Source organism: Pseudochaenichthys georgianus, unplaced genomic scaffold, assembly GCF_902827115.2.
Source record: "Pseudochaenichthys georgianus unplaced genomic scaffold, fPseGeo1.2 scaffold_599_arrow_ctg1, whole genome shotgun sequence".
NCBI lineage: Eukaryota > Metazoa > Chordata > Actinopteri > Perciformes > Channichthyidae > Pseudochaenichthys > Pseudochaenichthys georgianus.
The window spans coordinates 87,729-115,125 of NW_027263157.1; the positions used below are offsets into that span (position 1 = coordinate 87,729).

Here is a 27,397-nt window from a genome sequence, read left to right on the forward strand (position 1 = left end):
GGGGTACACCTCTAAACACTAGGGGTGTAAACGGTACACACTTATGTACCGAAGTGTACCGAACGCATATAACGTTAAACGTAAAAAATTGAGAACGTGAATAACTAGCGATGTCCCGATCACCTTTTTTGCTCCCGATCCGATTCCGATCATTTGATTTTGACAATCTGCCGATAACCGGATTTTTCCCGATCCGATCTTTTATGCAATGCATTAAGAGAAGAAAAGGTAACAGATAACGGCTGGTCATCCAAACGCGATGAATTCAGCTATCTTGGCTGTTATCTTTGGCTTCTCTCTGTTCTGGGGCCGTTTCTCTTTCCTTTTGAAAGCCTCTGAACAGTGTCGGTTGCTTCAGTGGCCGTTACCTGAGTGGCCGCTGTGTACTCGCCGTGTTTGTTGTTGTTGTTTGTTCTCAGGTGGCGTGTTAGATTGGTCGTGTTGAACGTAGCTCTGTTTCTTTCCACCACGCGGAACCTCCGCCTTGCAAACATTGCATCTGGCTGTTACACTGCCTTCGCTTTCAATTTTATAATACTTCCAAAGTCCTGACATGTTCTCCGTCCCGACTCCCGAGTCACCAGCTGGACGTAGCCTCTCGTTAGCTTGCTGCTACTATTAGACACTGCGCCCACTCTGTTGCTTTCAGAGGGATAAGCAGGTCTGAAAACAAGCCCAAAGAAAGCAACACATACACGATGTTGTGTATTTTAAACCAAAACTAAGTCCTCAGGATGACTTTAAGACGTGAACATGGTCATTTTGTTTTGTATCATTAAACAATAATTAAAAAAATTATAAAAAAAAAAAAAAAAGAAATCCCGATCCCCGATTTTTTTGTCCCGATCCCCGATCTTTTGAAAATCACGTGATCGGCTCCGATCCCCGATCACGTGATCGGATCGGGACATCTCTATGAACAACTTCTTGGAAGTAATCTCCGGTGCTGCGTCGCAGCATTCAGAGTTTGCTCCCATTGTGTTCAACGCGTCATAGAGCGAGCAAGTCATTTCATTGGATGAGCTGGTCAGAGGGATGCGTTCAAATGTTGTCAGTAATTTGAGGAAACTGTCGAAATGGCGAACGCAGATAAAGTTGAGCTCGAAAATCCTCCAGCATCATTGAAGTCTCCGGTTTGGGAACATTTTGGTTTCGCAGTTACGAACAAGGATGACGAACAAAGACAGGTGGACCGAACCAAAGCCGTTTGTCGGCATTGTTCAACTAACATTGGTTACGCGGCTGGCAACACATCAAACGTGCACACTCATTTGAAAAGGCATCACCCCGAACGTGAATATCACCGGTACCAAAAGACTGAAGTGCAAACCCAACTCCCGCTAGCATTTAAGCCTCCACCCGCTCGCAGAGAGTTCAGACCGAGCCAGAGCTATTACAAACGGCAAATATCCTTATGTTGCCATGGTAGCAAAGCGCTACCTGGCTGTATCTGCTGCCACTGTCCCTAGCGAGAGGGTGTTCTCCACAGCAGGAGACATTGCTAGTGCCAGCTGATCTGCCCTTTCAGCAGCCATGTGGAACAAGTTCATCTTTCTTTAAACAACATGAGAATACAATGACAAGCAAGTCCTAATGTCAAGCTGGCTGCTTAGGTATCAGTACAGTTCAAATACAGAGTTTCAGTTCATCGAAATGCTGCACCTTAATGTTTATTTTATTATATTTTGTATTTATTTGAGTGAATACATTATTCCCAGTTTAATACTAATTTAAAAAAAATATGTTTTGTTTGTGATAATTTTTTCTGCTGTACCGAAAACGCACCGAACCGTGACCTAAAAACCGAGGTACGTACCGAACCGAAATGTTTGTGAACCGTTACACCCCTACTAAACACCCATATGACAAAGATCGGTTTACATTTTAATAATTAAATAACAAATAGCCTACATGTAACGCATTTCATTTTTGTTGTTCATTCATATCTTATTTTACTATTTTATGTATGCATATGTTTTATCTCTCCAGTTTAAACGATATGTCTGGTTTACTGTCCTATAGTTTACACTGGAATGATTTCAAACCTGTTTCATCCCAATCATTATAAAGAGAGCCTTTAAATATGTGTTTACATCGTGATCAAACCGTGTGAGACCCACTGAGATAACTTAGACTAAAGTGAACTATCTCAACCCTCAGAGTCCTTTACCTCACTGAGCTGTAGTTATCAGCCTCAGTCTGACTGGAGAGGACTCTCCTCCACATCATGTGGAAACATCTTCTTCTTCCGTTAGCGCAGCTAGCACCAGATGCTAATAACAACAGCGCCCTCACTTTCTCCCTCGCTCGCTCGCTCGCACTTTGGCTGTGAGCTGCGGGCGCCAGATAAGCCAACATCCCCCATTTTCATCACTTGCAGCGCCCATCGTACAGGGCGAATGAAACGTGTAACCGGGATGAAAAGGGTGTTACATTTACTTAATTATGAATGTTGTTACATCAAGGCCGAACATCAGGATGAGCCCCAACGGTCAAAACATTTTTTTTTTCTCCCAGAGCTGTCAGCGCAGCGCCTCCACAGACCTGGCGCCCTAGGCGAACATTTATAACGCCAGTGCGACAGGCCGGCCCTGGTCTCAGGTTACACTGTAGGAAATGTAGATACAACGCTACATTTCCCGCCCCGCTGCAGTCATGCAGGAGGCTACGGAGAGCGGCGAGAAACATTCCCTCAGGAATCGAAAAGCGGAACCAAAATTCACATTTCTAAATGATGCCGATGGAATCGAAATGTTGGAACCGGTACCCAACCCTAGCCAAAACTACGCCAACCGGCTGCGGAGGGAGACTCCCCCCCTCACTGGAGAACTGCGCTGAAACAGCTGATCACAACGTTCACACTCTGTGGTCACGAAGTACTCCACTAGCCCCCCCCCCTCTGTAGACTTTCCTGAAGTACTCCCCGTTGATAGAAATCAACACGTAATGAATTAAGACCCCACGGTTTGATGATGGATAGGTGTGTGGGCTGTCTTTCATTTTGACACGCAGACAAATGTTATAATAAACATAGATACTGTTAAATGGATATATCCGCCTTCTTTCATTTATCTTTCCATTCCCAACAATATACATAAAGAAATGGCAGATTTTGGACATAGTTCGAATGGTGATTAATCTGATTAAAATTTCAATCGTTTGACAGCCCTAATTTAATCCCTTTAGTTATTTAACTGATCTGGATGAATGATGGTAAATCTAACCCAGTGTTGAATCAGACTGTAGTTCCACCTGGAGTGAATCCACCAGCTACCCTGCAGTCTACAAAGTACTTCAGACTAGCTGCACCTTCACCAGCTACCCTGCAGTCTACAAAGTACTTCAGACTAGCTGCACCTCCACCAGCTACCCTGCAGTCTACAAAGTACTTCAGACTAGCTGCTCCTCCACCAGCTACCCTGCAGTCTACAAAGTACTTCAGACTAGCTGCACCTCCACCAGCTACCCTGCAGTCTACAAAGTACTTCAGACTAGCTGCACCTCCACCAGCTACCCTGCAGTCTACAAAGTACTTCAGACTAGCTGCACCTTCACCAGCTACCCTGCAGTCTACAAAGTACTTCAGACTAGCTGCACCTTCACCAGCTACCCTGCAGTCTACAAAGTACTTCAGACTAGCTGCACCTTCACCAGCTACCCTGCAGTCTACAAAGTACTTCAGACTAGCTGCCACCTTCACCAGCTACCCTGCAGTCTACAAAGTACTTCAGACTAGCTGCACCTTCACCAGCTACCCTGCAGTCTACAAAGTACTTCAGACTAGCTGCACCTTCACCAGCTACCCTGCAGTCTACAAAGTACTTCAGACTAGCTGCACCTTCACCAGCTACCCTGCAGTCTACAAAGTACTTCAGACTAGCTGCACCTTCACCAGCTACCCTGCAGTCTACAAATTACTTCAGACTAGCTGCACCTTCACCAGCTACCCTGCAGTCTACAAAGTACTTCAGACTAGCTGCACCTTCACCAGCTTTGAGAACACTTTGCTGCATGGCTGAGTGTGCTTACTTGATTCTGATTCAGAGACAGCTGCTCAACTTTTATTACCTTTGCTAAGGTGTGTGTGTGTGTGTGTGTGTGTGTGTGTGTGTGTGTGTGTGTGTGTGTGTGTGTGGTGTGTGTGTGTGTGTGTGTGTGTGTGTGTGTGTGTGTGGTGTGTGTGTGTGTGTGTGTGTGTGTGTGTGTGTGTGTGTGTGTGTGTGTGTGTGTGTGTGTGTGTGTGTGTGTGTGTCTTTGTGTGTTCCTCTTTGTGTATGTTTCTTTGTGTGTTCCTCTTTGTGTATGTGTTCCTCTGTGTATGTTTCTTTGTGTATGTTTCTTTGTGTGTTCCTGTGTGTGTGTGTGTGTGTGTGTGTGTGTGTGTGTTCCTCTGTGTGTGTGTTCCAGGTATGTTGGCGTCGTGCTGCAGCTGGTTCTGTTTAGACTCAGCTGGAGTTGATCAGCTGTCTGCAGAAGAGCGTCGTCACCAGTCTTACACAAACTCAGGGTTCAACAGCCAGGCGCCGCCCCCCCCCCTCACCTGAACTCACCTGTAAGGCCTGCGGGGGGGAACTCGACACACCTGCCGAGAAGGTGAGAGGACCGACATCTTTATGGACTTATTCAGTTTTTTAGAAAAACAAGTCTCAACTCTTTCATAAATAAAGTTGAAATATTTGAAAATAAGAAGTTCAAATATTGAGATAATAAATCCTGAGCATTGAAAATAATTATTGATATTTAGATAATAATGTTGGAATATTACGATATAAAAACTAGAACATCTCCAAGAAATGTCAGTCATCATTTTCCGATTTGAGCAAAAAAACAAAGTGGAATAATCATAATAAACTTTAAATATTCGTTATGTCAGAATATTTTGAGTAAAAGTTGAAATTTGTTAAAAAGTTGGAATTTTTGTTAAAAAGTTGGAATTTTTGTTAAAAAGTTGGAATATTTGAGTAAAATTTGTAATTTTTGTAAAAAGTTGTAATTTTTGTTAAAAAGTTGGAATTTTTGTAAAAAAGTTGGAATATTTTGTAAAAAAGTTGGAATATTTTGAGTAACAGTTGGAATACAAACAGGTGAAAATGTGAACATCTCGAGGTGTTACCTGTCTTCACAAAAATGTCCCAAATTGAGTATAAAGTAATCTCTCATCTGTTACGTTACCTGTCTCTCAGCATGTGTGTGTGGACTGTAAGAAAGACTTCTGCAACCGATGCTCCACCCACCTGGAGCCCCGCCCACGCCTCTGTCACACCTGTCAGCGTTTCTACGGCAACCTGCTGGAGAGGGCGGAGCTAATGAAGATGAAGGTGAAGGAGCTGCGGGATTATCTGCACCTGCACGAGGTTTCCACGCACCTGTGCAGAGAGAAGGTCACTTCCTGTCCTCATCATTTTCATCATCAAAACATGTCCCCCACCAGTCTAACCCTGTTTCCTGCCGCCTTCCTCCTTCCTCCTGCTTCCTGTTTCCTGTAGGAGGAGCTTGTGGAGCTCGTCCTCGGCCGGCAGCCTTCACCATCTTCCCCCCCCGACACCATGACCTCTGACCCCCCGTCGGTGACCTCTGACCCCCCTGTTGTCGCCGCCTCGCCTCCAGACCCCCCCCGCCTCGCCGCCTGAACCCCCCGCAGAGCCGGAAGCCCCGCCCCCTCCCACAGGCCCCGCCCCCGCCGCAGAGCCCGAGGTTCAGGAAGAAGACCAGGTAACCAGTTCCACTTCTACACCTGGAACATGTCACGATACTTTCAGAATCAGGTTTATCGCCAGGTAGGTTGACACGTACGAGCAATTTTACTTGATGTCACGGTGCACACTAGGGCTGTACCCGAATATCCGGAAGTTGGCACACTATTCGGTTTTCAATTTCGTTATTCGGATATTCGTTTTTTTCTCCAATTGAATTTATTGAAATCTCCAATATCAACGTAAGAGCTTGTGCCTCTTCGGGGGGTGCCAACACTTATCTATAAACGTTATCCTTTACTGCTCTGTCTTTATATGTAGATATTACTTTTCTCCGTTAATCTCCGCTCCTTTTCTCCGTCACGTTGTTTCCATAGCAACAACAACTTCCTGTCAACAGTGCTAACTCTCCTTCAAACTAAAAGCATGTCCATACAAAATAGGAAGCCAAGTCAAATTACACTTAGCCGTTACTACGTGTAAAGTGAAAATGCTCTGTCAACTATACATAAAAGTTAGAGCCAGCTGTAACGCCCTCCTGACTGCAGAACGTCTCTCATATGGGTTATGTTTGTTATCGCACGTTGTCTGATTGTATAATCTTACGCGCCGTTGCTAGAGTCGGTTGATCTCCAGATTAACAGCAGCATGAAGATAACCTGCCGATGCTCCATGGCGGAGGCTCCGGTAGAAATTACCGGGATTTGCGTTTTTACCCCCCTCTGAATGTCTGACCAAGCACATGAGAAGTTTACTGTCCTTTTTTAATTTAGCCTGTGAACGCAAACCGAACCTTCTGAAAAAGGAAGGTTCCCCCCATGATTATATTGTAGCGTGTCGCTATAGGAACACGGGAAGGCTTCGTATGTCTTTTATCCGGGAGTTTATTAATAACGATCACAGGTTACTGTTGGCCGTAACCACGCCAACACAATGAAATAACTCGGTTAAATCCTCACTCTCCCCCACAAACTCCGTCAGCTCTCCAGTAGCATTCCCTGGCTCTCTCTCTAGGAACCTCCCTCTTCGACACCCAACCAATCAGACGACACTCTCTCACTCACCACAAGTCACGAGAACTGTCGCTCAAACAGTGACACGCTCGCTGACATTGTGTAAAATGTAAACAAAAAAAACCACATGAAAACATCAACATTATACCCAGTCCGTTACAAGAGGTCTCTACATGTTGACACAGAGCTAGGTTGCTGCCTGACTCTGTGTTTTCCTCTGAGTCCGAGAGAGGATCACACGTTGGGCATAATTCATCTCCGTGTTGCTGTGAAGTCAGGAAGCTGTGATGGAGGACACGGAGTCGGCATGTCGCCTTGTGGGACTCGTCCTTTACTCGCCAGAAAGATCCACACTTTAGATTTCCTAGACCAAATGAACTCGATGCCCAGACTCCGCTCTGAGTGCAGCCTGAGGGTTTCCGGCTGACGCGTCGCATGCAGCGCGGATGGAGCTTTCAATTTAATTTTTTTTTCCTTCAAATAATCGACTAATGAAAAATTGCTCGATTAAGACTTCAGTCGACTAGTGATTAATATTTTTTTAAGAAAACTATAATAACATTAGAAAATAATAAAATATAGCAGTATCTCCATAGAACTAGAATGGAATAAAATATGTGCAGTAATGCAATGAATGTAATGCATGTGGTGTGGAAAAGTCATTTCCAGGTTAAAGCTGGAATACTAAAACATACTATAGAAATACAAAACAAAGTCTAAAGAACACATTTAAAAATGTTTTTCAGGCGTGGGACCTGGAGGAGGCGCCTGTGTCCGGCCGCCGGGCATCGCTCTCAGACCTGAGCAGTGTGGACGACATCGAGGCGCTCAGCGTCCGGCAGCTGAAGGAAATCCTCGCCAGAAACTTTGTGAACTACAAAGGCTGCTGTGAGAAGTGGGAGCTGATGGAGAGGGTGGTCCGGCTGTACCAGGACCAGCAGAACCTCCAGGGTGAGTAGAAGTACTCAGGTCTGATACTTGAGTAAAAGTAGAAGTACTCAGGTCTTGTACTTGAGTAAAAGTAGAAGTACTCAGATCTTGAGTTAAAGTAGAAGTACTCAGGTCTGATACTTGAGTAAAAGTAGAAGTACTCAGATCTTGTACTTGAGTAAAAGTAGAAGTACTCAGATCTTGAGTTAAAGTAGAAGTACTCAGGTCTGATACTTGAGTAAAAGTAGAAGTACTCAGATCTTGTACTTGAGTAAAAGTAGAAGTACTCAGGTCTGATACTTGAGTAAAAGTAGAAGTACTCAGGTCTTGTACTTGAGTAAAAGTAGAAGTACTCAGATCTTGAGTTAAAGTAGAAGTACTCAGGTCTGATACTTGAATAAAAGTAGAAGTACTCAGATCTTGTACTTGAGTAAAAGTAGAAGTACTCAGGTCTGATACTTGAGTAAAAGTAGAAGTACTCAGGTCTTGTACTTGAGTAAAAGTAGAAGTACTCAGATCTTGAGTTAAAGTAGAAGTACTCAGGTCTGATACTTGAGTAAAAGTAGAAGTACTCAGATCTTGTACTTGAGTAAAAGTAGAAGTACTCAGGTCTTTTACTTGAGTAAAAGTAGAAGTACTCAGGTCTGATACTTGAGTAAAAGTAGAAGTACTCATATCTTGTACTTGAGTAAAAGTAGAAGTACTCCGGTATGGTACTTGAGTAAAAGTAGAAGTACTCAGATCTTGAGTTAAAGTAGAAGTACTCAGGTCTGATACTTGAGTAAAAGTAGAAGTACTCAGATCTTGTACTTGAGTAAAAGTAGAAGTACTCAGGTCTTTTACTTGAGTAAAAGTAGAAGTACTCAGATCTTGTACTTGAGTAAAAGTAGAAGTACTCAGGTCTTTTACTTGAGTAAAAGTAGAAGTACTCATATCTTGTACTTGAGTAAAAGTAGAAGTACTCAGGTATGGTACTTGAGTAAAAGTAGAAGTACTCAGATCTTGAGTTAAAGTAGAAGTACTCAGGTCTGATACTTGAGTAAAAGTAGAAGTACTCAGATCTTGTACTTGAGTAAAAGTAGAAGTACTCAGGTCTTTTACTTGAGTAAAAGTAGAAGTACTCAGATCTTGTACTTGAGTAAAAGTAGAAGTACTCAGGTCTTTTACTTGAGTAAAAGTAGAAGTACTCATATCTTGTACTTGAGTAAAAGTAGAAGTACTCAGGTATGGTACTTGAGTAAAAGTAGAAGTACTCAGATCTTGAGTTAAAGTAGAAGTACTCAGGTCTGATACTTGAGTAAAAGTAGAAGTACTCAGATCTTGTACTTGAGTAAAAGTAGAAGTACTCAGAGCTTGTACTTGAGTAAAAGTAGAAGTACTCAGGTCTTGTACTTGAGTAAAAGTAGAAGTACTCAGATCTTGAGTTAAAGTAGAAGTACTCAGGTCTGATACTTGAGTAAAAGTAGAAGTACTCAGATCTTGTACTTGAGTAAAAGTAGAAGTACTCAGGTCTGATACTTGAGTAAAAGTAGAAGTACTCAGGTCTTGTACTTGAGTAAAAGTAGAAGTACTCAGATCTTGTTAAAGTAGAAGTACTCAGGTCTTGATAAAGTAGAAGTACTCAGGTCTTGATGAAGTAGAAGTACTCGGGTCTTGTTAAAGTAGAAGTACTCAGGTCTTGATGAAGTAGAAGTACTCAGGTCTTGATAAAGTAGAAGTACTCAGGTCTTGATAAAGTAGAAGTACTCAGGTCTTGATGAAGTAGAAGTACTCAGGTCTTGATGAAGTAGAAGTACTCAGGTCTTGATGAAGTATAAGTACTCAGGTCTTGATAAAGTAGAAGTACTCAGGTCTTGATGAAGTAGAAGTACTCAGGTCTTGATGAAGTAGAAGTACTCAGGGTCTTGATGAAGTAGAAGTACTCAGGTCTTGTTAAAGTAGAAGTACTCAGGTCTTGTTAAAGTAGAAGTACTCAGGTCTTGATAAAGTAGAAGTACTCAGGTCTTGATGAAGTAGAAGTACTCAGGTCTTGATAAAGTAGAAGTACTCAGGTCTTGATGAAGTAGAAGTACTCAGGTCTTGTTAAAGTAGAAGTACTCAGGTCTTGATAAAGTAGAAGTACTCAGGTCTTGATAAAGTAGAAGTACTCAGGTCTTGATGAAGTAGAAGTACTCAGGTCTTGATAAAGTAGAAGTACTCAGGTCTTGATGAAGTAGAAGTACTCAGGTCTTGATGAAGTAGAAGTACTCAGGTCTTGATAAAGTAGAAGTACTCAGGTCTTGATGAAGTAGAAGTACTCAGGTCTTGATAAAGTAGAAGTACTCAGGTCTTGATGAAGTAGAAGTACTCAGGTCTTGATGAAGTAGAAGTACTCAGGTCTTGATGAAGTAGAAGTACTCAGGTCTTGATAAAGTAGAAGTACTCAGGTCTTGATAAAGTAGAAGTACTCAGGTCTTGATGAAAGTAGAAGTACTCAGGTCTTGTACTTGAGTAAAAGTAGAAGTACTCAGATCTTGTACTTGAGTAAAAGTAGAAGTACTCAGATCTTGTACTTGAGTAAAAGTAGAAGTACTCAGATCTTGTACTTGAGTAAAAGTTGAAGCACTCAGATCTTGTACTTAGTAAAAGTAGAAGTACCAGAGAGTAGGAATACTCTGTCACAGTAAAAGTCCTACATTCAAAATGTTCCTCAAGGGAAAGTAGAAAAGTATTCTCATCAGAATATAATGAAAGACAGTAAAAGTATCCGTTGTGCAGATTGGTCCATTTCAGAATAATATATATGATATGTTTTATAATGATTGATCATGAAAGTGTCCTCAAAGCTGGTGAAGGTGCAGCTAGTCTGAAGTACTTTGTAGACTGCAGGGTAGCTGGTGAAGGTGCAGCTAGTCTGAAGTACTTTGTAGACTGCAGGGTAGCTGGTGGAGGTGCAGCTAGTCTGAAGTACTTTGTAGACTGCAGGGTAGCTGGTGGAGGTGCAGCTAGTCTGAAGTACTTTGTAGACTGCAGGGTAGCTGGTGGAGGTGCAGCTAGTCTGAAGTACTTTGTAGACTGCAGGGTAGCTGGTGGAGGTGCAGCTAGTCTGAAGTACTTTGTAGACTGCAGGGTAGCTGGTGGATTTACTCCAGGTGGAACTAAAGTCTGATTCAACACTTTGTTAGATTTACCATCATCCATCCAGATCTGAGAAGTAACTAAAGGTATTAATACATGTAGAGGAGGAGAAGTACAAAGTAGCATAACATGGAAATGCTCAAGTAAAGTACAAGTACCTCTAAATTGTACTTAAAGGTGGGGTATGTAATTAACTTCAGAAACACTTGTTGTTATATTCCATGGAAAGCTCTTAACGTCCCGATAGCAATGAATATCTGAAGTGCTTTGAAGCCGTGGCGCTGTAAAAAGGTCGACCAATCATCTGAGCCGGCTAAAGTAACTGACGGCCTACCTGCCTGTCAGCCTTCCATCTGTGCACACACTGATCTCTGCCCTCATTGGTCATGTGCGCGTTCGTGTGTGTTGGAGGAGGCGCTCTGTGAGGAAGGGGCAGATTTTTTTTCGGTTCTGTACTTTCAGATTCTAGCCACTCGAGCTGGTTCCTCCAAAATTACCTCCCCCACCTTTAAGTACAGTACTAGGTTAAATCTAAAGGTACTTGGTTACTTCCCACCTCTGTGTGGTCACAGGAAGTTGTCCATGTTCAAATAAATAAATCCTTTTTTGTTCCAGCTGCCAGCGCTGTGAACGCCTCAGGTGAGCTCACAAACACACGTCATGTCATAAAGTGGGAAACATGTTCATTATTAGGTTGTCTCACATTACGTCCCTTTGTTTGTGTATTCCTCTTGGATCTATTTCAGATCCTCATCAAATGTAAAGACAAATTTAAGAACTGGCTAAAGTGACCTTTTTACTTTTTAATTATTATATTGTTTTACAATTTGGTGGTGATTTTTATGTTTCTGTCTATTTGATTATATTCTGATTTATTTCATAAACTATTTGGATCATCAGTTTTTTTTTGGATTGCTGTTTAAACTGAAATTATATATATATTTTAATTAATTGAACATCAATTCCTCTCTATCTGTGATGCAGCTCATATGTTCTTTATGAGCACCGTATGGTTTGCTTCCTATCCCAGTTCAACTAAAACCATTTGTTTCAAATCCAAGTTGAACCAAATGTATTATTATTGTCCCTTTTTTGTTGCTGTTGTTGTTATTGTTGTTGTTATGTATGTAATGAAGGTGATGTGTTCTCATTGAGCCCTGTATGCTCCCTCACACTGCCTGTCTTTGTGGTTCTAGAGTCCGCTGGTTCTGGTTCTGCCGGTCCGGAGGAGCACCTCTGTAAGATCTGTATGGACTCTCCCATCGACTGCGTGCTGCTGGAGTGTGGTCACATGATCACCTGCACAAAGTGCGGCAAGAGGATGAGCGAGTGTCCGATCTGCCGGCAGTACGTGGTGCGAGCCGTCCACGTCTTCCGGTCCTGAGCGTATCCAGATCCAAACCCGGTAAACCACCAAGTCTGATCCCACCGGAAATCTGCTTCCATCCCAGTTTAACTAAAACTAATTAGCTTCCAATCCCAGTTAAACTAAAACCAATTAGCTTCCAATCCCAGTTAAACTAAAACCAATTAGCTTCCATCCCAGTTCAACTAAAACCAATTAGCTTCCAATCCCAGTTTAACTAAAACGAATTAGCTTCCAATCCCAGTTAAACTAAAACCAATTAGCTTCCATCCCAGTTCAACTAAAAGTAATTGGCTTCCAATCCCAGTTCAACTCAAACCAATTAGCTTCCAATCCCAGTTTAATTAAAACAATTATCTTCCAATCCCAGTTCAACTAAAACCAATTAGCTTCCAATCCCAGTTTAACTAAAACCAATTAGCTTCTATCCCAGTTTAACTAAAACCAATTAGCTTCCAATCCCAGTTTAACTAAAACCAATTAGCTTCTATCCCAGTTTAACTAAAACCAATTATCTTACATCCCAGTTTAACTAAAACCAATTAGCTCCCATCCCAGTTTAACTAAAACCAATTAGCTTCCAATCCCAGTTCAACTAAAACCAATTAGCTTGTATTCCAGTTTAACTAAAACCAATTAGCTTCCAATCCCAGTTTAACTAAAACCAATTAGCTTCCAATCCCAGTTTAACTAAAACCAATTAGCTTCCATCGCAGTTTAACTAAAACCAATTAGCTTCTATCCCAGTTTAACTAAAACCAATTAGCTTCTATCCCAGTTTAACTAAAACCAATTAGCTTCCATCGCAGTTTAACTAAAACCAATTAGCTTCTATCCCATTTTAACTAAAACCAATTAGCTTCCAATCCTAGTTTAACTAAAACCAATTAGCTTCCAATCCCAGTTTAACTAAAACCAATTAGCTTCTATCCCAGTTTAACTAAAACCAATTATCTTACATCCCAGTTTAACTAAAACCAATTAGCTCCCATCCCAGTTTAACTAAAACCAATTAGCTTCCAATCCTAGTTTAACTAAAACCAATTAGCTTCCATCCCAGTTTAACTAAAACCAATTAGCTTCCATCCCAGTTTAACTATAACTAATTAGCTTACATCCCAGTTTAACTAAAACCAATTAGCTTACATCCCAGTTTAACTAAAACTAATTAGCTTCCAATCCCAGTTCAACTAAAACCAATTAGCTTCCCATCCCAGTTTAACTAAAACTAATTAGCTTCCAATCCCAGTTCAACTAAAACCAATCAGCTTCCAATCCCAGTTTAACTAAACCAATTAGCTTCCAATCCCAGTTAAACTAAAACCAATTAGCTTCTATTCCAGTTGAACTAAAACCAATTAGCTTCCAATCCCAGTTAAACTAAAACCAATTAGCTTACATCCCAGTTTAACTAAAACCAATTATCTTCCATCCCAGTTTAACTAAAACCAATTAGCTTCCAATCCCAGTTTAACTAAACCAATTAGCTTCCAATCCCAGTTCAACTAAAACCAATTAGCTTCTATTCCAGTTTAACTAAAACCAATTATCTTCCAATCCCAGTTTAACTAAAACCAATTAGCTTCCATCCCAGTTTAACTAAAACCAATTAGCTTCCATCCCAGTTTAACTAAAACTAATTAGCTTCCATCCCAGTTTAACTAAAACCAATTAGCTTCCATCCCAGTTCAACTAAAACTAATTCGCTTACATCCCAGTTTAACTAAAACCAATTAGCTTCCATCCCAGTTTAACTAAAACCAATTAGCTTCCATCCCAGTTTAACTATAACTAATTAGCTTACATCCCAGTTTAACTAAAACCAATTAGCTTACATCCCAGTTTAACTAAAACCAATTAGCTTACATCCCAGTTTAACTAAAACTAATTAGCTTCCAATCCCAGTTCAACTAAAACGAATCAGCTTCCAATCCCAGTTCAACTAAAACCAATCAGCTTCCAATCCCAGTTCAACTAAAACCAATTAGCTTCCAATCCCAGTTTAACTAAAACCAATTAGCTTCCAATCCCAGTTAAACTAAAACTAATTAGCTTCCATCCCAGTTCAACTAAAACCAATTAGCTTCCATCCCAGTTCAACTAAAACCAATTAGCTTCCATCCCAGTTCAACTAAAACCAATTAGCTTCCATCCCAGTTTAACTAAAACCAATTAGCTTCCATCCCAGTTTAACTAAAACCAATTAGCTTCCAATCCCAGTTTAACTAAAACCAATTAGCTTCCATCCCAGTTCAACTAAAACCAATTAGCTTATATCCCAGTTTGAAAATGTGTTTCTATTATTAGAATTGTTATTTTTAGAGTTGTCGTAATTATTATTGTTAATATTTTATTATTATTGTTGTTATTATTCATATTGTCGTTGTTATTATTTGTAATTCTTCTCCTCCTCTGCAGGACCGCCTCCAAAGCAACTGGGAATACATCTTCCTGAAGGGACCTCCTCCTCCTGCTCCTCCTGAAGGGTCCTCCTCCTCCGGAAGGGACCTCCTCCTCCTCCTCCTCCTCCTCCTCCGGAAGGGTCCTCCTCCTCCGGAAGGGACCTCCTCCTCCTCCGGAAGGGTCCTCCTCCTCCTCCTGAAGGGTCCTCCTGCTCCTGAAGGGTCCTCCTGAAGGGTCCTCCTACTCCTGAAGGGTCCTCCTGCTCCTCCTCCTCCTGAAGAGACCTCCTGCTCCTGAAGGGTCCTCCTGAAGGGTCCTCCTACTCCTGAAGGGTCCTGCTCCTCCTGAAGGGACCTCCTCCTCCTCCTCCTGCTCCTCCTGAAGGGACCTGCTCCTCCTGAAGGGTCCTCCTCCTCCTCCTCCTCCTCCTCCTGCTGAAGGGTCCTCCTCCTCCTCTTCCTGAAGGGTCCTCCTCCTCCTGCTCCTCCTCCTCCTCCTCCTGATGGGTCCTCCTCCTCCTGAAGGGTCCTCCTCCTCCTGAAGGGACCTCCTCCTGCTCCCGAAGGGACCTCCTCCTGCTCCTCCTCCACTGAGAAAAAGGAAATGCTTTTATTTTGTTAACTCTATTTTTCTAGTGTAAATAAAACGATGATTGTATGAAGTGACCTTAACCTGCGGAGCAGCCGTTTGAATACAGACTCTAAAGACTCTTCCACCAAGAAGCCTTCGCAGGAACCGAACCAAAGACAACCTGACCTCCACAGGTGAGAGGGTCCTCCTCCACAGGTGAGAGGGTCGTCCTCCACAGGTGAGAGGGTCCTCCTCCACAGGTGAGAGGGTCCTCCTCCACAGGTGAGGAGAGGGTCCTCCTCCACAGGTGAGGAGAGGGTCCTCCTCCACAGGTGAGAGGGTCGTCCTCCACAGGTGAGAGGGTCCTCCTCCACAGGTGAGAGGGTCGTCCTCCACAGGTGAGAGGGTCCTCCTCCACAGGTGAGGAGAGGGTCCTCCTCCACAGGTGAGAGGGTCCTCCTCCACAGGTGAGAGGGTCCTCCTCCACAGGTGAGAGGGTCGTCCTCCACAGGTGAGAGGGTCCTCCTCCACAGGTGAGAGGGTCGTCCTCCACAGGTGAGAGGGTCCTCCTCCACAGGTGAGAGGGTCCTCCTCCACAGGTGAGAGGGTCGTCCTCCACAGGTGAGAGGGTCCTCCTCCACAGGTGAGAGGGTCCTCCTCCACAGGTGAGGGTTAACGTCACAGCGCCTTTAACCCACTGTGAAATACACAGGCCGTCATCTTATTGGTTTACGCAGAGCTGCAGGATGTGTTGGTCCCTGAAGGCAGCATCTCCTGGTCCAATGGGATTCCTCCATGTGATCTCGATTATCAACATCAACGATTCATTTATTTATAATCTGATCATTATTTCTTACATTTAATTCATCGTTTTACAAAAACGTCCGACGTCACGCCTTTAAAACCATAGAGATATTTATATTTACTCTAAAAGGGAATCTTCTAGAATTAAAGCTGAAGCTGTAGTTTGTGAAGGCGGTTAGGGTTCAAAATAACTATTTCCTATTGATTGGTTAATTGACGAATCGAATTGATCTAATTGGAAATCACAAACTATTCTGGTATCTCTGGAATAAAGTAGGACTGAGCGTTTGGGATATAGGACGCATCACGGAGCCTGGATTATATCTGGAGAAAAGCTATTTTTAAAAAGGTTAAATCTAACGGATAAATTCACAAATGTACGACAACGAAAATAATATTCTGCGGTTATAAAGTGGTCATCGTGCTGCGATGTCGTTTGGGACAAAAGATCCACAATTTCGGCCTTTTTTTTCTTCTGCATTTAAGACGTAACTCTTAATTGTTTTTTTACTTTAAAATCTCACAGAATATTCAAGCTTTTCTCCAAATAGTTCCCGCGTCCTCTGGCTCTGTTCTCTTCCATCTAACAATGGGCATGGTTCGCTGCTGTAAATAAACGTTTGTATAATTTACAATTTGACTAAAACGTGTATAAATCCCACGTTCCTCCTGAAACGTGAGGAAGTGATGGACCCTAATCCATCACGAAAGACTTGATACACATTCAGACACACGGGAGATGTTTCCCTCACACCAGCACATCGAGGTTTCCCACTGCTTCCTGTCTCTATGCTAAGCTAAGCTAGCATTTACTTCCTCACATTTGTATTCTGAGGGTTTTAGGGATTTTATATTGTGTCGGTGTCCGGTGTCTTTAGACTTACCTTTGTGCCTAAATGAAGGGAAATAAAGGATTCAGGAATAAGGGATTCTTTCCAGCGCAGAGGAGCGTCCTCACGTTGGGAAATAACTGAGCTTTACGCTTTTATTTCCCCACAATCTCCTCCTCAGTTTCCTGGAAAGAAGTAACCATAAAGAAAAGTGAGATAAGGAAGGGAAAGAGCTGCAGAAAATGTAACGGACCGCCATCTTCTCATCTGAATCTGAAGATGTCGGACTGTTCCCGTGAATGTTCTTTAATGGAAACAACAGATTTCCCAGTCTGTCGTTTATCCAGCTCAGATTGAACCGCGCTCACTTCCTCCACACGACGACAGCTTCGACACCGCAGCCTTTACGTAGGACATTTGGAGAAGATGAACATATCTCTTTTTAAATCTGATCAGTGTTGCAGAGCTCAGGTGATGTTAGTCATATTTTAAACATAAGGTAGGTAGATGGATGGATGGATGGATGGATGGATCGAAAGATGGATAGATGGATGGGTAGAGATGGATGGATGGATGGATGGATCGAAAGATGGATAGATGGATGGGTAGAGATGGATGGATGGATGGATGGATGGATGGATGGATAGAGAGATGGATGGATAGATGGATAGATGGATGGATGGATGGATGGATAGAGAGATGGATGGATAGATGGATGGGTAGGTAGATGGATGGATGGATAGAGAGATGGATGGATAGATAGAAAGATAGATGGGTGGGTGGATAGAGAGATGGGTGGGTGGATGGATGGATGGAGAGAGAGATGGATGGGTGGATGGAGAGATAGATGGGTGGATAGAGAGATGGATGGGTAGATGGATGGATAGAGAGATGGATGGGTAGATGGATGGATAGAGAGATGGATGGGTGGATGGATGGATGGATAGAGAGATGGATGGGTGGATGGATGGATGGATGGATAGAGAGATGGGTGGATGGATAGGTAGATGGATGGATAGAGAGATGGATGGGTGGATGGATGGATGGATAGAGAGATGGATGGGTAGATGGGTGGATGGATGGATGGATGGATAGAGAGATGGGTGGATGGATAGGTAGATGGATGGATGGGTAGATGGAGAGATGGATGGATGGATGGATGGGTAGGCAGATAGTAAAGTCAGTAAATATACCTATATTAGGAGGAGTATCTAAACATTGTAAAATATACAGAATACATTATAATTCTCTAATATACCAATCTACTGATCATATAAACTACTCCGTTATTATATATTAAAAATACTATCAAACATCTGTAGGCTGACGGCTCGTATTGTAGAACAAGTATCTGAGTTTTTGTTCTTTCTTACTTTCCAGCCCTTTGTGTTCAGAAACACTTCGTTGATCACATTTGGTGCCAATATGGAGTAGAGGTGATGTTACTGCTTGCAGACGTTCTCTTTGTGCGTCCGTGGCGCGGTCATGTGGCGCTTTGTGGGAAAAGGGCTGTGGTTGAATCTGAACTGGGAGCAACCGAAGCTTCTGATCTGTGTCCCAGCAGACCGTCTCTGCCTGGAGCTTTTTGGTTGGACTTTGTGTCTTGTTTGAACTCTGATTGCACTAATCTGTTGATGCCGAAATATGTTTGAGCTCCAGTCGACTTGTTTGGGTCGAGGAAGTTATTCTAGAGATATTTTGTGTCCTTTTTTTCTTTGTTTTTCTTCAGTTGTTGTTGTGAGATCATTAAGGTTTATTTTTGTTGTGAATATTTTTGATTTGTTGTGGAATGATGGTCTGTGTTTACAGCCTTGGGATCACACAACTGTACTTTCTGCCTTTAAGCAGGTTCCTCTGTATCGCTGTGTTTCAGGTGTGGAACATTAAGTTACGCTGCACTTTGATTCGTCTAGTCACCTCATGAAGCCCCGCCCCTTTTCCCACTTCCTGTTCAAATGCTTATCTCTTAGTTCTTCCTGTTAGCACTAGCAGCGTTGTAAGAACTTTGAAACATTTAAGAGAAAGACAGAATTAAGAGAAAAACATTGGAATTTTCTGATTTTCAGAAAAAGGGCCAGTTATGAGATTTTCAAATAAAAAGGTAAATGTTGTGATGTAAAAATGAAGTCAGGAATTTTGAGAAATTGAAAGTCAAAATTTGAGGTAAAAATGATTGGAAACAATTTATATTCTGTACAAACTGTGAAGTCCACTGAGACAAATGTAACATTTGTGATATCGGGCTCTATAAATAAAAATGGATTAATAGAAGTCAGAATTTTGAGAATTTTTGAAAAGTCTGAATTTTGAGACATTTAGATAAAAAATGTATTTGAAGAAAAAGTCAATAAAAAAATTGAAAAAAACGACAATTTGAGAAATTTTTAAAAAAGTCAGCAATTTTGGAAAACAATTATTTTTTGGAGAAAAAATGAAAAAAGTCAATGTTTGAGAAATCCATATAAAAGGTCAGAAAGAAAACATTTTGAGAAAAAATAACTTTCAGATTTAAAGAAAAAGTCAGAAATGTTGTAGATTTTGAAAAGTCCGACATTTGAGAAAAAATGGAAAATGTCACATTTTTGAGAAAAAAATGAAAAAGTCAGAATTTTCAGAAAACATTTTTCTTTAACCTGTTTTTTTTCACGAAACTGTCTCAGGGCTTCTTAACATTTAACAACCTATTAAAGGTGGGGTATGTAATTCACTTCAGAAACACTTGTTATATTCCATGGAATGCTCTTAACATCCCGATAGCAATGAATACATTAAAAAACGTCATCAGTGCAAGCCGTAGTACTGTAAAAAGCTCGACCAATCATCTGAGCCGGCTAAAGTAACTGGATGGCCTACCTGCCTGTCAGCCTTCCATCTGTGCACACACTGATCTCGTGCCCTCATTGGTCATGTGCGCGTTCGTGTGTGTTGGAGGAGGGGCTGCGTACTTTCAAATTCTCGCGCACTCGAGCTGGTTTCTCCATTCTTACCTACCCTACCTTTAATGTGTCATACCCACTTAACGGGAAGAAACTCAGCTAACTGACGATACAAACCACAAGTCTCACAAGGAGTGTCTAAATGAGCCCTGAGCGAGAAAATGCTAACACACTTAGCACAGAACTCACGGTAAAATATCCTTATTACTTACCGGATCTGCACAAACTCGCGACATGGGAAGCAAACCCAGACGTCACAAAAGGTAGCTTTACGGAGCAAACACCGGAAATAGTCTTACCTTTGCCGTTGTTCTGATCAAAAGTTGTGTTCAATGTCATCAAAACGATAAAAACGCTGCTGAAGGTTAATCTAATCCAATGTGTCACTTTGAAATGATTACTGATCATCCATCTTCATATTTATGTCAATAACAACGGAGATTTCATATTAGCTGCTACTAGAGTGTATGACAGCTCCCGGGTTTGGGCATTCTGACTGCGCATCACTCATTCACCAATGGGTAATGTTTAGATGGATTTTAGGAACTTCCCTCTCGATTCGATTGGCTCTAACGGTCCGAAAGAGATGTCAATCATCAATATCGACGAGGGGGGCCAGACATATGGAAAATGCACCCAAATGACCCCAGAAGTGGGTTTTATTTCTAAACCTCTCTAAAAAGGTCTAATGTCCCTTGTTTTGCATCAATCTTGATACAGGGTACTTTTTATATGTTATAGTTTGGATTCCTAAAGCTTTTAGTCTCCGATCCCATCATTCAAGGGTGGTTTTCACTATAAGTAATGTTTTTTTTTTGGACGGACACTATAATTTACATTTCTTTACTATGTTCAATCTGAATTAACTTTAAAATAAAAACATCTATATTGATTCTTCTACATCCAACTCACAGGTTTATCATTGCTTTGAGAATGTTTTTTATTAATTTACCCCTTTTTAGAAGTGAAGTTATAGTCATTTGTTCTGGGAATGTCATTTTCGAGCCTGAGACCTGAAGAACGGGCTCAGGGCTCAACGTAAAACCTCTAATATACGATTTTTCATAATCACATATTACATAAAAAAAAAAAACTGTTATGACTTAATAACAGTTTATTTAAAAGCTTGAAAACAGGGCAGGTAAAGTTTGATAAAGCTTGAGACACTTTGAAAAGTTATAGCAGTCACTCTGTAACAGGAAGAACCAACACATAATGCGGTTAAGGTGGAAGCGTCCGAGAGGTGGCGAAGCATGAGGTGAATAGAAATGATGAATTTAATAATCCCAGCGAGGGAAGAGGCTCAACTGACTCTGCTTCAGGTATCTGTTAGCATCGTTAGCATCGTTAGCAAACCAGCTGGACGCTAACATGCTAGCATCCAGATCTGATGTTCTTTACACTTTATTGAAATCTGTTTTTTTAAATATTGTATAATTGAAGAAGCTAAACTTTTGTGTGAACTTTCGTATTAAAACTGATTTTATTCCTGTTATGCTGTTGGTCTTTCTTCACATTTTGACACTTTGGTACAGTTAGTTTAATTGATGCGAACATTTCTACCAATGTCTGAATATAAATGGCATCACCTTAAAAACAGTTCAAAAATAAGAAGTTTAACAAAACAAATTATTTATGGACCAATACAGTATTTAGAATTTGTATCAGCTTTTGTTATTTCTATTAAAAGTAGTATATGTATATCTGGTTTCAACAGTTTCTGGACATCATGGGAATGTACATGGATCGGTAAATCATCTCAAAAGTGTTTTAAAATATAAAACAAATACACATTTTTTATCAATAAAATCTTTCTTTAAAGGAAATGAACCCTTTACAAATTAGTAATATAATTTTTCTAAATCAATAAGATTTAAATATTTTACATCATTTTTAAATCAGCACAAAAATATTTGACATAAACATTTAATCAATGAGATGAGTTTTAGATAAATCATACTTTTGTAAATAATAAAAAGCATTTAAAAAAAGAAAAAAAATGTGTTGTGAAACCATGAGCTGCCATCGGATGGCGCTGAATGTACTATTAGTAGCAGTTGTGGTAGTTGTTGGGGAAATATTTTCCAAAGCCCATAACTTTGACCCAGTTTATCAGCTCTGTCCTGACTGAGCACACACACACCCTGTTCCTGCCTGTTGGCGTCGGCTGATCGAGGTGTTATGATTCTGTCTTGTTATACAGCATGTCGTTTATTCTCTCTGAACTAGCTAAACACACGGGCCTGGGGTAGAGATCTTCAGAATTGACGAGGCAACTCTACCGTGAAGTCAGAACCTCTGACTCTTTGACTTGTTTTGTGAATTCTCCGGCCGAAGCTCCTAATAAACCATCAGTGTGTGACATCTAAGCTCCAGCTCTCCCCGTGTCTCCTTCCTGAGTCGGTGACTCCCACTGTATGCTGCTCGGGACGGAAGTGCCATACAAGCATGCACAGCTCATGTTCGGAAAACCTTAATGAAGGGCATCAGTAAAGTGGAACTTCTGTATGAAAGCAATGTGAAGATTTGTATTGGACAAATCGCCGAATTCTAGGGGTTTCAGCGGCCAACACAGCAGTTGGGAATAAGCAGCCAGAGATATTACTCCTATCGCCTCTGTAAACACGACTCCAGCAGCAGCCGCGGGTGTGTGTGTGTGTAAATACCTCCCGTATCTGTGTGGCTGGTGAAGTGCACTGAGAGGGAGACCGTCACAGCTTTTGTCTATAGCTTTAACTCACACCACCGCCGTCTCTATTAAAAACGAGACGGTCTAAAAGCACTCTAGTTGTTTGTGACCGTCTTCTACGTGCTGGTAATACGGGACAGCGCGTGGTGCGTGCATCACCCGATGCGCCACAGTTCCCTACTTGCTGGAGGAACTGGTTTCGATCCGGGGTGCACACATACAATTATAGGCTAATTGATCACGGGTGGGCAGTGGCATGCGAGTGTAGAACAAAACTGTGTTTCATGGTTGTGATGAACTTGATAGCGAGTGTATAGGTTGGTCCGTAGGGACTACAGTTAACTGGGCTGTTGTTGGAGAGAAAGGGTAGCGGATAAAAAGTCTATGCGCCCCTGATCGGGGGGGCATAGCGCCACCAGAATAGAGTAGTGGTGTCGCAAGAGGCTAAGCTAGTTATCGCTCTTGGACGGTCATCAGGCACCAATCTAGGGCTTGTATACAAGGGTGGAAGCGCGAGTCAAGGCGCCCTACTAAGAGATAATTCCCTACCCCAAAGTGATAGACCTAATTTTACCTCTATTTAGAGGCAATGGACGTCCACTCTCGGGAGAGAGCAATATCACATTTGGTTTATTTCCAAAAAGCCAGGAAAATACACCTATCTCCGTCATGTCCTGTAAAATATCATTCTTTGTTTATTTCCATCATTCAGGCAAATACACATATCTTTGTCCGCTCCAGGAGCTTCAGAGTGCAGACTCAGGAGCTCCGTCATGTCCTGCAAAATATCATTCTTCCGACCGCCAAGCACCGGCATGTGGACCCGGGGAGGAGGCCCTCCGATAGCGGGTCAAATTTGCTGATAGCACAGCTGACGACTGGACACTAGCCGGCGTAGAGGAACACCAGGGCGGGACCAGGCAGTTCCATCTTTGCAGACAAGCATATGTGGTTGTTACGCAGGATCAAACCGGTAGTCTGTGATGAAGTAGGGTCGACCCTATATCATGTGAAGCCACGAGCCTTGGTCCCCGAGGGAACTGGAGCCCGGAGCAAGGCCAATTGCTGAATGCCGCAGCCGACTATGGCCGCCGCTATGCAACAGTGGAGGATTAGAGAAACTGATGTTTGCCTGGCACTCCGCTGCGAAGTGGGGAGGTGGAACTTCCATCCCGCTGTGGAACCCGTGGTGGGACCCCTGAGTCAGGCGGTTCGTCTTGGAAACGCTTCATATCGGTCGGCCCGGGAGGGAAGAGACATGCAGGGTTACCCCCACGCAGCACACCCTCCCGGCCATCAGAGTCGAACCCGCAGTTCGGAGGAACTGACCGCCAGAGCACCGGCAAGAGGCCGGGCCGGCGGAGGCCCTCCAATGGCGGGTTGCGTTTGCCATTCGATCAGTGAGAAATCAGGAAAAAAGTCTGAGTTAACTTTTTGGAGAACCATAGAAAAGGGGTGAAAATGGAAAAAAGTATCCGAAAATAGTGTCTCTTAGGCGGATAGAGTCCCCTGACAACTCTCCTTACATTCCTCCATCGTCAGAAAAAGTCTGAGTTAACTTTTGGGAGAACCAGAGAAAAGGGGTGAAAATGAAGAAATTGTATCCGAAAATAGTGTCTCATAATTCCCTGACAACTCCCCTTGCATTCCTCCAGAGACCAGTTCAAAAACTTAAAGTTTGGTAAGAACCATGCTGGGGGGGTCTCCATGCAACAATTGTATCCGAGCCAGAGCACACATGGAGCGGATGCATTCCTCCATGAACTGATACAGCCGTTTTTTGCGTGTGCTCTTAAAAACCGGGTTTCCGATATCGTGCAGATGGTAGCTTGAAAATGATGAATGCATATTTTTGACCTAGTAGGGGAGGCTTCGGTTCCCCTCTCCGTTGTAAGTTGCAACGGGGGAGTGCAAAAGTGTCCAGGGCTTCGGCCCGAAGCGCCGAAGGGTTGGTCCCTTTCTCTGTTGGCACTTAGTCGTTTTTTCGAGAATTTTTTAAAACTTCATTTTTACGATACGATACGATACGATACGATATTACTTTATTGTCAGATCAAGTCTGAAATTTGACTTACGTCACAGCAGCTCCATGTCCAACATCAACAGACAAATATGCATACACAAATACATGAAACACAAACATTTAACATAACAGCACAATCAGTGAGAGAAAAAACATGCTCAAAGAGCCTTCAGCGTGCATCTGATCTGGGATTTAGCTCTGTATTTACTGAGAGGATTGACTGATGCACAAAGGAGTGCTTCAGTCTGACTTTATTGAATCGTGGGACCCTGTATCTCCGATTAGATGGTAGCAGTTCATATTCACTGTTCAGAACATGGTTTGGGTCGGAGATGATGTTGTTGGTCAGCCTCACTAGGTTGTTATGATAGGCTGAGTCATAGAGTTTGATTATTTTAAGATATAATTGACCATTTTCTTTACTTTTTTCTTCTTTCCACGGGTGGGGGCGCATGGCAGGCCACCTATGAGCTCCCACATTTGGCCTGGAACCTCCGGGAATTGTGAGCTAAGCTCCATAAACTGACAAAGTCACCCAGAAATGTCACTTTTATAGCCCAAACATATATAATACAAATACATTTAAATAGTAAAAGATACAATTGTGCTCCGAATTACCCGGAATTTGATTTATATAGCCCCATGATAGTGAATACAAATCTGCTGTGCCTGTTATCTGTTTTGGACTATGAGAAGGTCTCTAGTCATCCTGAGGAGTCTACTGGACTCAGGTCTGTTCTGCCACCCGCAGTGGGCATCCTCTGCAAAGGTTCGGATGTGTTGCTCAAACAATTACCGGTTGCCTTGTCACAGTCAATCTGCTCGACAAAATATGTTTGTCTTTTTTGTTTTCCTGCGATGATGGTTCTTCAGGACTGCTTCTTCAGCTCTCATCACACTCTCGCAGACTTTTCCGGTGTTTCTAAAGTAGATGACGGTGTATGTGTGTCGCTTAAGAGGAAAAGATGCCTGTTTTTTTTTTGCTATTACTGTCAGGAAATGTCCACCCTAACCCTGGTCCGCCCAGTAGTCGTAGTCAGATCGCTACTCCTGCTGATCTTAGAGCTAGGTCTGGGTTGGGTTTCATCCACTTGAATGTGCGCAGTCTGTCAGGTAAACTAGATGTTGTCCGTATCTGGGCTCGACTGACGCTGACGTCATTGTCTTATCTGAAACGTGGCTAAACAAATCTGTTCTGGCCTCTGACGTCGCCTTAAATGGTTTTAATGTGTATCGTACCGACCGGCCTGATGAAGGCGGTGGCGTTTATGTTCAGAATAAGTTCAGTGTAACCACATTAGTTTCCAAATCGATCAGAAAGCAATTCGATTTTTAGCCTTAAATATAGAAGTGGCAAAGGGTCACAGGTCATGGTGGTGAGTCGCTACAGACCCCCCTCAGCTGGCAAAGACTCCTTGTCTTCACTAGCAAATCTTTTATCTCAACTAGACTACAGGACATAGAGCTGCTTGGAGGTTTGAACTGGGACTGGTTAGCTGCAGAGTCAGAGGATTTAAAAACCTTTGTATCTCTTTGAATGTTACTCAGACTGTGGACAGTCCTACTCGCCCTCACATCAAGTCCCTAATAAATCCTCCCTAATTGATCTCATTCTAACTAATGCTCCCCATAAATACTCCTCTGTGGGAGTATTAGAGAATGATCTGAGCGATCTCTGAGCTGTAGCCACAATCAGGGACACTAAGGTCCAAAAGGTTAAACCTCGCATCCTCATCAAGAGAGACATGAACACTTTGTGGAGCAGGTTTAGTTCATGATCTGTTTGGGTTTGATTGGGGTAAAATCGATCTGTGTGCTGATGTGGAAACCGCATGGTCTTATTTCTATCTTGGTTTTATGGAGATCATTGATAGACTTGCACCCTGCGTACATTCAGAGTGAAGGGACGAGACACTCCCTGGCTCTCTGCTGAGCTGTCCAGTGTCCTTCATGAGAGGAACAAGGCCTGGGCAAAGGCTGGAGATCAGGCTCAGAGGTAGAGTGGCTGCGTTCAGGCAGCTGAGGAATAGCTTCACTTCAAATGTCAAAAGTGCTAAATCAAAGTACTATTTGTCAGTTTCCACAGAAAACCTAAATAATCCTAGGACATTTTGGAAAGCCATTCATTTCATTTCATTTCATTTCATTTCAAACCTTTATTTAACCAGATTGGTCCCATTGAGATCATAGATCTCTTTTTCAAGGGAGACCTGCAGCATATAGGTTCCACATGAAACATAAAACAATAAAGGACATGATACATTATATTTATAATCGATATCCACCGGTGAGATCCGTAATGAGCTGCCTCCGTGCCTCACCACAGCATCTGGCTCTCTGTCGGACAGGGCTCTATGCTCAGCTGCTTTAATGAGCATGTTGTGTCCTGTGGCTCTCTGTTTGACTCTGTCACTAACTCTGCTTCTGTGAACACCAGTCCGTGACTCTGAACAACGTGGTCTGGAAAACCCTTTCAGTTTGACCCCTTTTACTGTTGATGTTGTTCATGAAGCCTTATCTAAGCTAGATCCTAGGAAACCGGCCGGCCCGGACAACGCAGAACCTTTCTTTTTAAAGATAGAGCAGATGTTATCGCTCCACCTCTCACTTCTCTTTGTAACCTCTCCCTCAGCACGAACACAATTCCTAAAGTGTGGAAGTCAGCGTATGTCCTGCCTTCGCTGAAAGGAGGGGAGGCCACCTCATTAAATAACTATAGGCCCATCTCTAAATGGTCAGTTCTGGCGAAGGTGCTCGAACGCCTAGTGAGTGAACAGGTAAAGGAGTTTTTATGTAACCATGACATCCTGTCTGAACATCAGTCAGGGGGAGTGCTTAAGTGCGGGTACCCGGGCACTCGCGGTGTGCAAGGTTATGGAAGTGCTCGTGTTATGGAGAGATGCTGGAGGTCTCTAGTCCGTCCTTTGATACACTATTCATCGCCTTTTAAACACTTATTCCTGCCTTAAAAAGTCAGGTGCTGCATCCCCCTCTCTGGGTACACTCTGCCTCTCTTTCAAACA

The 27,397-nt window shown here is 42.5% G+C and overlaps 1 protein-coding gene across 1 annotated transcript; it reads left to right on the forward strand.

Annotated features, from left to right (window-relative positions):
- Positions 1 to 4,273: 4,273 nt before the first annotated feature.
- Positions 4,274 to 21,157, forward strand: LOC117443395 (E3 ubiquitin-protein ligase rififylin-like). Its single transcript, XM_034079377.2, is given in 9 exon segments — positions 4,274 to 4,535; positions 4,537 to 4,593; positions 5,184 to 5,381; positions 5,487 to 5,611; positions 5,613 to 5,712; positions 7,453 to 7,657; positions 11,369 to 11,392; positions 11,950 to 12,158; positions 14,538 to 21,157. Coding segments are annotated over 8 exon segments (1,158 nt in total). The 5' UTR covers position 4,274; the 3' UTR covers positions 12,138 to 12,158; positions 14,538 to 21,157.
- Positions 21,158 to 27,397: the final 6,240 nt, after the last annotated feature.